The following is a 17,012-nucleotide window of genomic DNA, read 5'->3' as shown; positions in this document are numbered from 1 at the left end:
AGGCATGACAGCCCACTCCAGTATTCTTGCCTGGAGAATCCCATGGACAGAGGAACCTTGTGGGCTACAGTCCATGGGGTCACAGAGTTGGACGTGACTGAAACGACTTAGCACAGCACCGCACGCAGATCTCCAGAACTTACTCATTCTTTAACTGAAAGTTTGTACCATTCGACCAATATCTCCCTATTTCCCCTACCCCCCACCCCTGAAAACCACTAATCTATTAATACTACTCTCTGTTTCTATGAGTTCAGCTCTTCTAGATTCCACACAAAGGTGGGATCATACAGTATTTGTCTTTTTCTGTCTGATTTAGGACAAGAAGTATCTTTTTGTTGTTGTTTTGTATTTACCTTCCTGTTTGCTTTTTTTTTCTTCTTTTATTTATATTAGTTGGAGGCTAACTACTTTACAGTATTGTAGTGGTTTTTGCCATACATTGATAGGAATCAGCCATGGATTTACATGTGTTCCCCATCCTGAACCCCCCCTCCCACCTCCCTCCCCATCCCATCTCTCTGGGTCTTCCCAGTGCACCAGCCCTGAGCACTTATCTCATGCATCCAACCTGGACTGGCGATCTGTTTCACAATTGATAATATACATGTTTCAATGCTATTCTCTCAAATCATCCCACCCTCGCCTTCTCCCATGGAGTACAAAAGTCTGTTCTATACATCTGTGACTCTTTTTCTATCTTGCATATAGGGTTATCGTTACCATCTTTCTAAATTCCATATATATGCGTTAGTATACTGTGTTGGTGTTTTTCTTTCTGGCTTACTTCACTCTGTATAATAAGTCCAGTTTTATCCATCTCATTAGAACGGATTCAAATGTATTCTTTTTAATGGCTGAGTAATATTCCATTGCATATATGTACCACAGCTTTCTTATCCATTCATCTGCTGATGGGCATCTAGGTTGCTTCCATGTCCTGGCTGTTATAAACAGTGCTGCAGTGAACATTGGGGTACCCATGTCTTTTTCAGTTCTGGTTTTCTCATTGTGTATGCCCAGGAGTGGGATTGCTGGGTCATACAGCAGTTCTATTTCCAGTTTTTTTAAGGAATCTCCACACTGTTCTCCATAGTGGCTGTATTAGTTTGCATTCCCACCAACAGTGTAAGAGGGTTCCCTTTTCTTCATACCCTCTCCAGCATTTATGGCTTGTAAACTTTTGGATAGCAGCCATTCTGACTGGCTTGAAATGGTACCTCATTGTGGCTTTGATTTGCATTTCTCTAATAATGAGTGATGTTGAGCATCTTTTCATGTGTTAGCCATCTGTATGTCTTCTTTGGAGAAATGTCTGTTTAGTTCTTTGGCCCATTTTTTGATTGGGTTGTTTATTTTTCTGGAATTGAGCTGGAGGACCTGCTTGTATATTTTTGAGATTATTTCTTTGTCTGTTGCTTTGTTTGCTATTATTTTCCCCCATTCTGAGGGCTGTCTTTTCACCTTGCTTATAGTTTCCTTTGTTGTGCAAAGGCTTTTAAGTTTAATTAGGTCCTATTTGTTTATTTTTGCTTTTTGCTTTTATTTCCAATATTCTGGGAGGTGGGTCATAGAGGATCTTGCTGTGGTTTATCTCAGAGTGTTTTGCCTGTGTTCTCCTCTAGGAGTTTTATAGTTTCTGGTCTTACATTTAGATCTTTAATCCATTTTGAGTTTATTTTTGTGTATGGTGTTAGAAAGTGTTCTAGTTTCATTCTTTTACAAGTGGTTGACCAGTTTTCCCAGCACCATTTGTTAAAGAGGTTGTCTTTTCTCCATTGTATATTCTTGCCTCCTTTGTTGAAGATAAGGTGTCCTTAGGTACGTGGATTAATCTCTGGACTTTCTATTTTGTTCCATTCATCTATATTTCTGTCTTTGTGCCAGTACCATACTGTCTTGATGACTGGCTTTGTAGTAGAGCCTGAAGTCAGGCAGGTTGATTCCTTAGTTCCATTCTTCTTTCTCAAGATTGCTTTGGCTATTCGAGGTTTTTTGTATTTCCATACAAATTGTGAAATTATTTGTTCCAGTTCTGTGAAAAATACCATTAGTAGCTTGATAGGAATTGTGTTGAATCTATAGATTGCTTTGGGTGGTATACTCATTTTCACAATATTGATTCTTCCAATCCATGAACACGGTATATTTCTCCATCTATTTGTGTCCTCTTTGATTTCTTTCATCAGTGTTTTATATTTTTCTTTTCTATATATAGGTCTTTTGTTTCTTTAGGTAGATATACTCCTAAGTATTTTATTCTTTTTGTTGCAATGGTGAATGGTATTGTTTCCTTAAGTTCTCTTTCTGTTTTTTCATTGTTAGTGTATAGGAATGCAAGGGATTTCTGTGTTGATTCTATAGCCTGCAACTTTACTATATTAATTGATTAGCTCTAGTAATTTTCTGGTAGAGTCTTTAGGGTTTTCTATGTAGAGGATCATGTCATCTGCAAACAGTGAGAGCTGTACTTCTTTTCCTATCTGGATTCCTTTTATTTCTTTTTCTGCTCTGATTGCTATGGCCAAAACTTGCAAAACAAGAAGTGTCTTGATGGGCTTTTGACTTTGCTTAACATAGTACCTGGCCTACTGGAGTGTTTAATAAGCATTTCATAAATGTATACATCACTTTTTTTCATGACAGCTTTATTGACATAACTCAAATGCCATACAATTCACCAGTTTTTACGTTTGTTTATTTTTGGCCCTGGGTCTTCATTTCAGTGCATGGGCTTTCTCTAATTGCGTGAGCGGGGGCTGCTGCCTGTAGCCCTGTGTGGGCTTCTCACTGAGGTGGCTTCTTGTTGTGGAGCACAGGCGTTAGGCACACGGGCTGCAGTGGTCGCAGCTCTCAGTCTGCAGAAGGCGGGCTTAGTTGTTGTGCACAGCCTTAGTCGCTCTCCAGCATGTGAAATCTTCCCCAGCCCAGGGATCAAACCCGTGTCCCCCACACTGGCAGACAGATTCCTGTCCACTGTGCCACAAAGGAAGTCCACAACTCACCAATTTAAAGTGTATTAATTCACTGGTTCTTAGTATGTGCAACCATTACTATAGTCAGTTTTAGGACATTGTAATCTCTTTCTAAGAGAAACCCCATTCCCATTTGTAATCATTACCTATTTCTCCTCACCCAGCCCTCACAACCACTGATTTTCTTTCTTTGTGGATTTTCCTGTTCTGGGCATTTTGTATAAATAGAAGCATAGAATATGTAGTCTTTTCTGTCTGGCTTTTTTCACTGAGTGTATTTTCAGGGTTCATCCTGTTGTACTGTTAATCACTGCTTCATTTCTTTATTCTTTTGTATGGATATATCAGTTTTTATTTACACATTTATCATTGGCAGACATTTGAGTTTTTCCTGCTGACTATTGTGAATAATGCTGCTGTGAACATTCATGTACAAGTTTTTGCATGGACATGTGTTTGTATTTCTTGGGTATATATCTCTTATATCTCTTGGGTATGCTCAAAATTCTCCAAGCCAGGCTTCAGCAGTATGTGAACCGTGAACTTCCAGATATTCAAGCTAGATTTAGAAAAGGCAGAGGAACCAAAGATCAAATTGCCAACATCCGTTGGATCATCGAAAAAGCAAAAGAGTTCCAGAAAAACATCTACTTCTGCTTTATTGACTATGCCAAAGCCTTTGACTGTGTGGATCACAGCAAACTGTGGAAAATTCTTCAAGAGATGGGAATACCAGACCACCTGACCTGCCTTCTGAGAAATCTGTAGGCCGGTCAAGAAGCAACAGTTAGAACTGGACATGGAACAACAGACTGGTTCCAAATTAGGAAAGGAGTACATCAAGGCTGTATATTGTCACCCTGCTTATTTAACTTCTATGCAGAGTACACCATGAGAAAAGCGGCTGGATGAAGCGCAAGCTGGAATCAGGATTGCGGGAGAAATATCAGTAACCTCAGATATGCAGATGACACCACCCTTATGGCAGAAAGCAAAGAAGAATTAAGGAGCCTCTTGATAAAAGTTAAAGAGAAGACTAAAAAAGCTGGCTTAAAACGCAACATTCAAAACACGAAGATCATGGCATCTGGTCCCATCACTTCATGGCAAATAGGTGTGGAAACAGTGAGGGACTTTATTTTGGGGGGCTCCAAAATCACTGCAGATGGTGACTGCAGCCATAAAATTAAAAGACGCTTGCTCCTTGGAAGAAAAGCTATGACCAACCTAGACAGCGTATTAAAAAGCAGAGACATTAGTTTACCAACACAGGTCTGTCTAGTCAAAGCTATGGTTTTTCCGGTAGTCATGTATGGATGTGAGACTTGGACTATAAAGAAAGCTGAGCACCGAAAAACTGATGGTTTTGAACCATGGTGTTGGAGAAGACTCTTAAGAGTCTCTTGGACTGCAAGGAGATCCAGCCAATCAGCCCTAAAAGAAATCAGTCCTGAATATTCATTGGAAGGACTGATGCTGAAGCTGAAGCTCCAGTACTTTGGCCACCTGATGCGAAGAACTGACTCATTTGAAAAGATCCTGATGCTGGGAAAGATTGAAGGTGGAGAAGAAGGGGACGTCAGAGGATGAGATGGTTGGATGGCATCACTGACTCAATGGACATGAGTTTGAGTGAGCTCCAGGAGTTGGTGATGGATAGGGAAACCTGGTGTGCTGCAGTCCATGGGGTTGCAAAGAGTCAGACACGCTTGAGCGACTGAACTGATAAACCTAGGAGTGGATTTATGGCCATATGATAACTGTTTAACTTTTTGAGGCATTCCCAGACTGTTTTCCAAAGCAACTACATTTTCCCCAACAGTGTATGAAGGTTCCACTTTTCTCCACATCCTCACCAACACTTAGTATTATCTAATTTCTTTTTTTTTTTAATCTAATTTCTTTATTATTGCTTTCTTAGCATGTACGAAATGGTTTCTCATTGTGGTTTTCATTTTCCTGATGGCTAATGATGATCATCTTTTTAGGTACTTGTGTATCAGCCATTATTTTGGTGGAGTAATTTTTTTTTTTTTTTCAGATCCTTTGCCCATTTAATTGAGTTTGTTTTATTATTGAGTTATATGTAGAATATATTAAAAAGAAACTCTTAGAAGTCTCTTATCAGATTTACAGTTTGCAAAAATCTTATCTCATCCTGTGGATTGTTTTCACTTGATGATGTCCTTTGAAGCATAATACTTCACTTTTAACATTAGATCAGTTTATTATTTTGGGCATTTAACCTGTGTGAAAGTTGTATTTACATTAGGGTATTCTTGAAAGTTTGAGTTTGAGTAAACTCCGGGAGTTGGTGATGGACAGGGAGGCCTAGCATGCTGCGATTCATGGGGTCGCAAGGAGTTAGACATGACTGAGCGACTGAACTGAACTGATTCTTGAAAGTCCTTGGACTGCAAGGAGATCAATCCAGTCAATCCTAAGGGAAATCAACCGTGAATATTCATTAGAAGGACTGATGCTGAAGCTGAAGCTCCAATACTTTGGCCACCTGATGTGAAGAGCTGACTCATTAGAAAAGACCCTGATGCTGGGGAAGATTGAAGGCAGGAGGAAAAGGGGATGACAGAGGATGAGATGGTTGAATCACATCACCGACTCAATGGACTCATTGAGTCATTGGACTCAATGGGTTTGAGCAAGCTCCAGGAGATAGTGAAGGACAGGGAGGCCTGGCTTGCTGCAGTCCATGGTGTCGCAAAGAGTTGGACACGACTGAGCAACTGAACAACAACAAAATTGCTAAGAACGGTTAATCAAGTTGTTTTATTTATATATTACTACTTCTACTTAAGATCTGTTATACTAGATGAGAAAGTTGGTGAAATTTATTGTGTTTATTAGTCATTATGGTTTAATTTTTTAGCTTTTATTTCAGTATGCTTTCACTATATTATGCTGGCCAGATATCCTCCTGTCCTCATCTTGCCCACATACACACACGTATCATCAGACACATGATTTTTTAAATTGGTGTGAGAATTCTAAGTAGATCTTTTCGGACTGCTTAAGCAGAAATAATTTGATGTTGAAGATCTTTGTTAACTGAAACCATTCATGATTTTTGTAGGTGATTAATCCTGTTGCCTACAATGTCACCATCCAATTCAATGAGTATTTTGAGTATGAGTAAAAGTATATCTCTATTGATGATAATACATAGTAATCTTTAAATTCCATGCTAAATTCTTCCCTGAATTAACAGTGGTCATTTCTTTAATGCAGTAGTTCTAGATTCCTTTTTTTAATAATAGCTTTACAGATAACAGATGTTTTTCCCTGCTCATCATATAGCTATTCTGTTGGAGCACAGCTAGTGGTCATAATCCCTGCTTTTCAGTTCTAGTTACCTGCAGGTTTCAAATCTTCAACTTGACAAATGCTTTTATAATATAAGGGAGAGACTTAAGATTGCTAAAGCAAACTTACGATGACAGATCTTTAGATTTCTTAATCATTGGCATCTGGGAAGAGTAGATCTAGGAAGGAATTACAAAGTTTATGTAGGGCATTGGTTTTGTGTTTCTTTTTTACTTTGTTTTTTGCGCATCTGTAAGAAGTTGTGTAATCTTTCTCTTTTTTACCTTGTTGAATTATTGTTGTAGGATAGAAACTCTTCATCAAGGGTTTTACATTTTACCTTTTAGAATATATATAATTTTATTACTGGTGTTTACTGTTTATATTTCTTATTGCGTGAATTATTTGCCTACACCTTTTCTCTGTTTAAATGTAAGATAAGGATTCACCTAAGTGGTTAGTCATTTAACAGATATTGAACTTCTCTTGTATGCCCAGCTTTCCTTAAAATAACCATAAGCCTGAGACAAGGGTCCGTGATTTGAAGGCATTAATAGGATAGATTGGTGGTTCTCCAGGAGGGGTAGCTTTGTCCCCCAGGAGACATTTGACAGTGTCTGGAGACCATTGTGATTGTCACACCTGTCTGTGTGGAGTGCCTACTGGTGACTATTGAGTGGGTAGAGGTCCGGGATGCTGCTGAATAGGTATTCTACAGTGTACAAGAAACCCTTCCCCCAGTACATAATCTAGTTCAAAATGTTAATAGTGCCATGGTTGAGAAATACTGGGATAGAGAACCTGACGAACCTGTGAAATAAATAGCGAGGTACTATTTAGTTCAAGGGCATCCCAGGTGACTCAGTGGTAAAGAATCTGCCTGTCAAGCAGGACACACGGGTTCAATCCTTGGGTTGGGAAGATCCCCCAGAGAAGGAAATGGTAACCCACTCCATTATTCTTACCTGGGAAATCTCACAGACGAGGAGGCTAGTGGGTCACCATCCATGGAGTCGCAAAGTGTCAGACACAACTTAGTGACTAAAGCAGCAGCATTTAAACAAATATTTGAGCTCCAGATAATGCCCAGAAGAGGGTTCCTAAAGAAAAGCTAGACTTTGACAGGGAAAATATGGGATGTTCCTTTATTGTAGAAGGAAGAAATGACAGGTCTTTGGGGAAAGGGAGGATAGTGGGTTTAGGAGAAAGTTGATGTGTTTCTTAGCCTAGTAATAGAAGAGTGGCAACAAGTAGTAATTATTGATTATTTTGTCATCACCTCAAATGCAAGTAGGAAAGATTATATGCAAATGGTATGAAGTGGAAGGAGTTGACCACAGAATTCTTATCTGCCCATGCCAGAAAGAACATTGTTAATATTTTACTTCCTCATTTAATTGGGAGGTCAGATTGATCTCTACAATAACCATTGTAATAAAGCAATGTTCTCACCAAGTGACATCAAAACTGTCTGAGGGGCATGGCAGCCTTTATTTCAGTATTGCTTATTCCCTTTGTATACTTGTGCTTTGATAAGTCCAGGAAAAATGAAAATTAAGCCATTGAGGAGCTTCGGTCTGATGGACTTTTCTGGCCATTTTGTTTATCATGCCTCCAAAACACTAAATCATTTTTCAGTGTATTTTTATTGAGTCCCTTTTACTGTATATCTAAACTAGTTTGACAGTGGGATGGCTCTCATAGTGAAGATATACTTTGTCTTCTTGTTATGCTCTATAAATTTTCCCAACTCAGCCAGCATGTTGTTCAAGAACTTTCTTACCATGTTTTAGGTTGTAGTCCCCCCACTCCCTGGGAAAGCATTTTTGCGTCAACTTCCTTTTAGAGGAGATGATGGAATATTTGATGACAATTTCATTGAAGAAAGGAAGCAAGGGCTGGAGCAGTTTATAAACAAGTAAGTGCTTTCTCTTCCTCAAGGTCTAAGAGTGAATAGTGTTCTGAGATTCTTTAGGTGACTGCTAGTAATTTAGATATCAAACTAATGCTACTTTTTCCTTTTGGTCATTTTCTAACTTTTTTGTATCATTTAAACAAAGTAAAAATACATAACAAATTGAATATCATGTGCTAAATATTCATAAACTTAAGTGAGTGATAGGAGTACCTTTTTGTTGACCTGAGTTTTGTATGTTTTTCTTGGTTAATTTATGCCAATTACATTTAAAATTACAACATTTAAAAAATTTAGTTTTACTTACGATTCTTTTTGATTTAAGGTATGTTCTAGCATGAACAATACACTTGGAATCATTTTGTTTGATTGCACATGGAAGGTATTATCAGCATGTCTTGTGTAAAAGCTGCACATTTTAGATTTTCATGGCAAAATATATACTTTTGAAAATGTAAGAATGTATCGTTTATCTTTTACTTTTAATAAAATCAGCCTCTAGCTTTTAATTTTATTCCTATTTAAGATATAGTATTTTGTTTTGTTTTGTTTTGACTGCACTTCTCAATCTTAGTTCCCCAGTCAGGGATTGAACCTGGGTCCTCAGCAGTGAAAGCACAGAGTCCTAACCACTGGCCCCCAGACAGTTCTCTAAATATAGCCATTTTTTAAAAGCCAAAATTATAGGAAGAGTTATGCCTGCAAAGGGCTCACTATAATTGTGCATTTGGCCTTAAGTTTGGCCACATAAAGTCAAATCCTAGAGAATACTGTTGTGTGAGCTTATTTATTAGCAGTACTTTTTTATCTAGTAATTTGAAGATCTGTGAGTGGTAAACAGAGGGAAAGTTACACAAAGCCCTTAACTTTTAGTTATCTGATACAGCACACGACCTTCATTGTCTACTTTCTTTTTGGAAAAGGCAGTGCTAGCTTGGATGTTTTTAAATTCTGAAATAAAGCCTGGTTGCCCAGTCTGATCTATTTGGTCTGATAGAAACCTTGAAAAGCAAGCAAAAAAGAAAAAGAACCCCAAAACCTTGGACATTTGTGCCTGTTTCTTAGTATTCAGGGATTTTATTGAACTTGTGATCCTATATCTTTTTCTTCTTTAAAATGTATTCTTTGAATCAATGACGTTATTTCACTTTTAACATTAAAATTCATTTAGTTTTCTTACGAATTCATCAACTAATATGTAAAGAAGCTAACTGGGTACATATGCCAGAGACAGTGTAAAGCTAGTGCTTAAATGTTATCTAAATTACCCTTATAGACAGAAGGAAAGCAAATATACAGTTAGTTACTAGATAGACTGTAGCTCTGTAGGCTGTCCAGAGTAACATTGTTACTGAATTGTTCATGTTTCCTAATCTTAAAATGTGTATGTTTGGTCCCCCTCCTGCTTTTGTAAAAATTGGACTGAACTTGTATTTTTTATTTCTAGGGTCGCTGGTCACCCTCTGGCACAGAATGAACGTTGTCTTCACATGTTTTTACAGGATGAAATTATAGATAAAAGCTATACTCCATCTAAAATAAGACATGCCTGAAATTTCACAAGAAGGGGTGGGGAAAAAAAAAAAACTTTCCATGACTTAATGATTCATATGCACCAGTGAAGAAGTTCTAACTAACTTTAGCATGCTGCATAAAAAACTGGTATAATATGCCTTCAGTATACTAACACTCAAATGCTCAATTTTGTTTTGTTTTGTTTTGGCAGTTGACAAGAAGTTAATTTGCTTTAGTGAAAAATCCCTCATTCCAACCTTTCTATATAAATAGCTCTTTCTTGCTGTTTTAATGTGGTATACACTCTAGCTTCACAAACCTGTTACTCCAGTGTAACCTGCAGTGTCCTAACTAAACTTACTCACTTGGTCTCACCTGCAATTTTTTGTGTCATGTTTGCTTCTTGAATCCAATTAATAGAATATTTCTCTTACCCCCTTTTAATATGTGGTGTCACTTGACCTAATTTATGTGTGGAGGCACTACACATTGGTTTCCAACACCCTACACGTAAGATACACACTTGTATGCAGAAAGTATCTCCCTTCAGGCTTGTAATACCCTTCACATGGAAGATCAACAAGGAAATCTTTATATTCTGTATAAAAACAAAATCAAATTTATATACTAAAATCATTTGTCTAAAAATTTAAGTTGTTTTCAAATAAAAATGCATTTCTGATATGCACTGATTGTGTTGCCTCTGGGTTTTCTTTCCTCTCTTCAGAAGGCTTTCCTGCTTAACTCACTTGCTGAGAGGGATTATTTACTAATTATATACTTCTCATTCCTGTAACTCCATTCCTCTTTAAACAGTGGTGATATCAAATATGCTACTACCCTTTGAATGGAGGCATTTTCTTTTATACAACAACAACAAAAATGTGATGTACTAGAAAAAGCATTCCTTAAAGCTTACTGAATCATTATGAAGCACTTTGTGTATTTGGAAAATGCTCTATAATCTCAAGTCATTCTATTCAAAAATCCTTTTAAGATAAGTCAATAGCATGCCTCCTATTTTTTAGAAGAATTTTCTTCCTAGCTCATCTGAGTGACCTGTTTAAACAAACTTAGTAAGAGTGTAATAACCTTTTCTTAGCAGATTCATGCTTTCTAATTTGGTTTAGGAAGTTGCATCTTTTCTCCTCTTCTCCTCTAACCAACGGAGAGGGCCTCGAATAGTGTTCTAGCCTGACTTGTATAACCAGAAAATGCAGGAAGGACTCCTTGCTGCTTAACTTGTGTTGCGGCCAGAATGTGGTCTCTAATTTGAATCTGTACTACATCTGGTGGTTTGGAGCCCCATTGTGACCTAGAGTTAAACTCCAAGGTAAGGAAGGTTTTCCCTTGCACTCCAGATGTGTCTCCTGTAGAGACAGATCAGTCCATTTGAGAGAAAACCAGCTTAGGCCTTGGCCTAATACCCAGGATGTCCCCCCCAAGCAGATGGATGTCATAGGAAGAAGTCAGAACTGCCCTAGTATGTCTTGTTGCTTATATACGTCACAGTTGCATAATACTGGACATTTCAATTACTGTAAATAAAGGTACAGAGTAAACAGCATGTGAATTATGTTTCACTGAGAGCAGAAAAAGGTGGTCAGGAACATCAAAAGGTGTTGGTATGCAGTAAAATTGAAAGTTTCTGGCATGCAGAACAGAGTTAACAGTAGCTTTGCTAAACTCGGTAATTCCTCCAAAGCATGGGTGATTTTCCCTCCTGGGGAACATTTGGCAATACAGCAAGACATTTTTGGCTGTCACAACTGGGAAATGCTACTAGAATCTAGGAGGCAGAAGGTTAAAGATGCTACTAAACTCCATACAATGTACAGAGCACTGCTTCCCACAACAGATGTCAACAGTGCTGACATTTCTACTCAGTGTGGAATTCTTTTGATCATTTATAGACAAGGGAATAGTGTGATTTAGGATTGGTTGTACTAGCCTTGCTTCCTTTTAATCTCTACAATTGCCTTAGGGCAGGCATGCTTTTAGAAAGTTGAAGGTTTAAAGTTAGATGAAAGGTGGTTTATTCTAGGTAACATGTTTTTACCTCATGTAGGAGGATACATCTCAGTGTTGTTTCTTAGAGAACTGAAACCACGATCTGCATTAAAACAATACCTTTGAACTTCTATGGTGGTACAGTGGTAGGAATCCACCTGCTGGTGCAGAAGACATGGGTTCAATCCCTGTTCCCAGAAGATCCCACATGTCACAGAGCAACTAAGCCTGTGAACCAAAAGTATTGAAGCTTGTGTGCCTACAGACTGCTCCACAACAAGAGAAGCCACCACAACAACAAGCCCACACACTGCAACCAAGAGTAGCCCCCACTCACCACAACTAGAGAAAGCCCACTCAACAGCAATTAAGACCCAGCACAGCCAACGGTAAATTTTTTTTAAAAAAAAAAGCTCTGAAAACAACTGCAACACCTTTAACCCTATGAACTAAAAATGCAGGTGCCGTCAACTCAAGTGACACAGGAGTTTCTAGAAACCCTTAAAGAGTCTTCCTAAAAGAAGTTGAATTGGCAGTGAGTTATGCAGCAAGCGTCTCCAGCTCCATGTCCTCTCAGTAAGTTATCACCTTGTCCCAACTTCTGCCAGATGTAAAGTTTCAACAGCAGGGGTACTATTGGTAACTTAACAATTGTTGAAGACCAAATGTAAAATCCACAGAACACGACCTGAGACATATAAAGGCTTAATGATAGTTTTCTGATGGCAGTGGGAATCACAGATGAAGCATTAGCCACAGCAAATGGTACCACTAAGCCCCTGGCAGTATCTGAATAGGTTTATCTGGTATTTGGTTTCCTGCTGGGCGGTTCTGCTGTCATGACCCTCAGTAGTGATGATGACCTCTGGGCTGGATGCTGGAGAGCATCTTCTTTTTATTACATCCTGCTTCTTTTTAACTCAGCCCTCTCATTAAGGGCCATTCCTGTGCTTCAGCTTGCTTTGCCTGTTTTGGGTGAATATAGCCAATGAAAGGAGAAGGCTCCTCGCCTGCAAGTCTTTACAGATAAAATTTGTTTAAGGTGTGGATGGACAGAGAGCTTAGCACACTGCCTGGTTTATAGGTTAACTGCTCTGTGAGTGCTAGCTGTGATTATTAGAATATACAAGTGTTTGGACTGGGAAACAAGTTAGAAACTATTTTAGGAGGATAGCGTATGTCTTCCTTGATAGTTCCTTTGTGATCAATCATACAACTCCTTATAAGGTAAATAATATTCTCCTTTACAGATGAGAAGACTGAGGCTCTGCAAGCTTAAGTAATAAACCCAAGGTTACCCAGGATGTTATGGCTCTAGATTAACACTGGAAAGATGTCTGCCTCTAAAAGCCATGCCTTGGTGCACTTCTTTCTTAGGACCAGGCCTGTGACTTGGTACCTACCCAGCCCTTAATGCTCAATAAATGTATTGATTGAGTGAAAGGGTGAATTTCCAGTAACATTTCCAGGGTCCTCTAGGATGAGCATGAGTGAATGTGAATTGGTTTTGTTTTTTAGTGTGATTTTAAGTGTAGGTATAAAAAGTGCTTTGGGGCATGCAGAGGTAACTGATCAGATGTATCTTATGTTCCTAAACTTAGTTGTGTACCACAATTACTGCCTAAGACTGTCCAGGTTTTCTTTTTTAAAGCTTCACAGGTAATTCTGGAATAGCCATGTTTGGGCACTTAGGTAGAAGGCCCTTTGATTTCCTGGAATTTGGTTCATTTTGATCTTAACATGACTAGATCATTATGAAAAGAAATCAGGAACTTAAGAAAAAGTCAGGACGTATCTTGAGAAATTACTTTTGTAAATATTGATTTATAGTAAATGAAGGTTACCTTATTCTGACCTTGCTAAGAAATAAGACCTTGATTTTGGAGACCAGGAATATTTGTTTAAAAGCCCAAAAGGAAGTTTCCAGGGTGCTAGGTGATACCTCACCACAGATGCCTTTTAGAATGAGTGCCATAAATGGAAGTGACTCAACAAAATCAAACAGCAACACTAAGCATTTTACATGAGCAAAGTGTAAACATTCACAAGAGGTTAACAAAGGCCCTTTTCTCAAGAAACTCAGTCTTGTTAGGACACTGTCATGAAAAAACTCACATGGCCACAGAGAGAAGACATGGCAAATGTGAGGATGGAAGGGACACGTGAGTTCAAGTGGAGGGAGGGGAATGGTCATTTAAAATAAATGGCACTTGAGTTTCAGCCCCAAAGTGTAAAAAGCTTGAAAGTTGGCATCCTTGGGTTCACAACAAGGAGAAGCTCGACAAAGTGAAAAAATCAAGGACCCACCTTATTTTATCTTAGGCCCACCCATCAGAGAATTGAGGTTGCAGAGGAAACCTCCACCCTCAGATCTGGAAAGACATGCTTATCTAGACAGACATGGTCAAAATCTGTTTACCTCTAAGCAGGAACTGCTAGTCATAAACTGGTAGGATCACACATACAGTGACACTGAATTTGTGGAGGTTGAGTGTGATCTTCCCAGGTGGCACTAGTGGTAAAGAACCCACCTACCAATGCAGGAGGCCTGAGAGACATGGATTTGATCCCCGGGTTGGAAAGATCCCCTGGAGAATTAAATGGCAACCAACTCTAGAACTAACACTCAAAAAAGATGTCCTTTTCATTATAGGGGACTGGAATGCAAAAGTAGGAAGTCAAGAAACACCTGGAGTAACAGGCAAATTTGGCCTTGGAGTATGGAATGAAGCAGGGCAAAGGCTAGTAGAGTTTTGCCAAGAGAATGCACTGGTCATAGCAAACACCCTCTTCCAACAATACAAGAGAAGACTCTACACATGGACATCACCAGATGGTCAACACCAAAATCAGACTGATTATATTCCTTGCAGCCAAAGATGGAGAAGCTCTATACAGTCAGCAAAAACAAGACAGGGAGCTGACTGTGGCTCAGATCACGAACTCCTTATTGCCAAATTCAGACTGAAATTCAAGAAAGTAGGGAAAACCATTAGACCATTTGGGTATAACGTAAATCAAATCCCTTATGATAATACAGTTGAAGTGAGAAATAGATTTAAGGGACTAGGTCTGATAGAAAGCCTGATGAACTATGGGTGGAGGTTTGTGACATTGTACAGGAGACAGGGATCAAGACCATCCCCAAGAAAAAGAAATGCAAAAAAGCAAAATGGCTGTCTGAGGAGGCCTTACAAATAGCTGTGAAAAGAAGGGAAGCGAAAAGCAAAGGAGAAAAGGAAAGATATACCCATTTGAATGCAGACTTCCAAAGAATAGCAAGGAGAGATAAGAAAGCCTTCCTCAGTGATCAGTGCAAAGAAATAGAGGAAAACAACAGAATGGGAAAGACTAGAGATCTTTTCAAGAAAATTAGAGATACCAAGGGAATATTTCATGCAAAGATGGGCACAATAATGGACAGAAATGGTAGGGACCTAACAGAAGCAGAAGATATTAAGAAGAGGTGGCAAGAATACACAGAAGAACTATACAAAAAAGATCTTCACGACCCAGATAATCATGATGATGTGATCACTCACCTAGAGCCAAACATCCTGGAATGTGAAGTCAAGTGGGCCTTAGGAAGCATCACTACAAACAAAGCTAGTGGAGGTGATGGAATTCCAGTTGAGCTATTTCAAATCCTGAAAGATGATGTTGTGAAAGTGCTACACTCAATATGCCAGCCAATTTGAAAAACTCAGCAGTGGCCACAGGACTAGAAACAGTCAGTTTTCATTCCAATCCCAAAGAAAGCCAATGCCAAAGAATGCTCAAACTACTGCACAATTGCACTCATCTCACACGCTAGTAAAGGGATGCTTAAAATTCTCCAAGCCAGGCTTCAGCCATACATGAACTGTGAACTTCCAGATGTTCAAGCTGGTTTTAGAAAAGGCAGAGGAACCAGAGATCAAATGGCCAACATCCACTGGATCATTGAAAAAGCAAGAGAGTTCCAGAAAAACATCTATTTCTCCTCTATTGACTATGCCAAAGCCTTTGACTGTGTGGATCACAATAAACTGTGGAAAATTCTTCAAGAGATGGGAATACCAGACCACGTCACCTGGCTCTTGAGAAACCTGTATGCAGGTCACAAAGCAACAGTTAGAACTGGACATGGAACAACAAGACTGGTTCCAAATCAGGAAAGGAGTACGTCAAGGCTGTATATTGTCACCCTGCTTATTTAACTTATATGCAGAGTACATCATGAGAAACGCTGGGCTGGAGAAAGCACAAGTTGGACTCAAGATTGCCGGGAGAAATATCAGTAACCTCAGATAGGCAGATGACACCACCCTTATGGCAGAAAGTGAAGAGGAACTAAAAAGCCTCTTGATGAAAGTGAAAAAGGAGAGTGAAAAAGTTGGCTTAAAGGTCAACATTCAGAAAACTAAGATCATGGCATCCGGCCCCATCACTTCATGACAAATAGATGGGGAAACAGTGGAAACAGTGGCTGACTTTATTTTACTCTGCAGATGGTGACTGCAGCCATGAAATTAAAAGACACTTACTCCTTGGAAGGGAAGTTATGACCAACCTAGAGAGCATATTAAAAAGCAGAGACATTCCTTTGTCAACAAAGGTCCATCTCGTCAAGGCTATGGTTTTTCCAGTAGTCCTGTATGGATGTGAGAGTTGGACTATAAAGAAAGCTGAGCAGCAAAGATCGATGCTTTTGAACTGTGGTGTTGGAGAAGACTCTTGAGAGCCCCTTGGACTGCAAGGAGATCCAACCAGTCCATCCTAAAGGAGATCAGTCCTGGGTGTTCACTGGAAGGACTGATGTTGAAGCTGAAACTCCAATTCTTTGGCCACCTGATGCGAAGAGCTGACTCACTTGAAAAAGACCCTGATGCTGGGAAAGATTGAGGGCAGGAGGAGAAGGGGATGACAGAGGATGAGATGGTTGGATGGCATCACCGACTCAATGGACATGGGTTTGGGTGAACTGTGGGAGTTGGTGATGGACAGGGAAGCCTGGCGTGCTGCGGTTCACGGGGTCACAAAGAATCAGACGCGACTGAACTGAACTGAACTCCTGTACTCTTGCCTGGAGAATCCCATGGTCAGAGGAGCCTGGCGGGCTATAGTCCATAAGGTCGCAAAGAGTCGGACACAACTGCAGTGACTGAACATGCGCACACAAGTGTGGTCTAGCCCGAGAGTAACTCCTGGAGACCACAGTCTTAGAGGGGCCCCCACGTGTACCTAGGCTGTACCTCCAGGAACCCCACCAGATTTCCACAGTGAAGATCGAGAAA

At 39.4% G+C, this 17,012-nt stretch overlaps 1 protein-coding gene across 1 annotated transcript in view; it reads left to right on the top strand.

The window, feature by feature from the left end:
- SNX3 (sorting nexin 3) overlaps nucleotides 1-10,414 on the top strand; it is a 45,095-nt gene extending 34,681 nt beyond the window's left edge. The window contains exons 3-4 of the mRNA XM_043439643.1: nucleotides 8,090-8,214; nucleotides 9,659-10,414. Of these exons, the coding sequence (XP_043295578.1) occupies nucleotides 8,090-8,214; nucleotides 9,659-9,764 (231 nt within the window). The 3' untranslated portion in view covers nucleotides 9,765-10,414. The remainder of the gene's footprint in view (nucleotides 1-8,089; nucleotides 8,215-9,658) is intronic.
- Nucleotides 10,415-17,012: the final 6,598 nt, after the last annotated feature.

Source organism: Cervus canadensis, chromosome 20, assembly GCF_019320065.1.
Source record: "Cervus canadensis isolate Bull #8, Minnesota chromosome 20, ASM1932006v1, whole genome shotgun sequence".
Lineage (NCBI taxonomy): Eukaryota > Metazoa > Chordata > Mammalia > Artiodactyla > Cervidae > Cervus > Cervus canadensis.
Note: the sequence above shows the minus strand (reverse complement) of the source record. Positions and strands in the feature narration are given on the sequence as shown.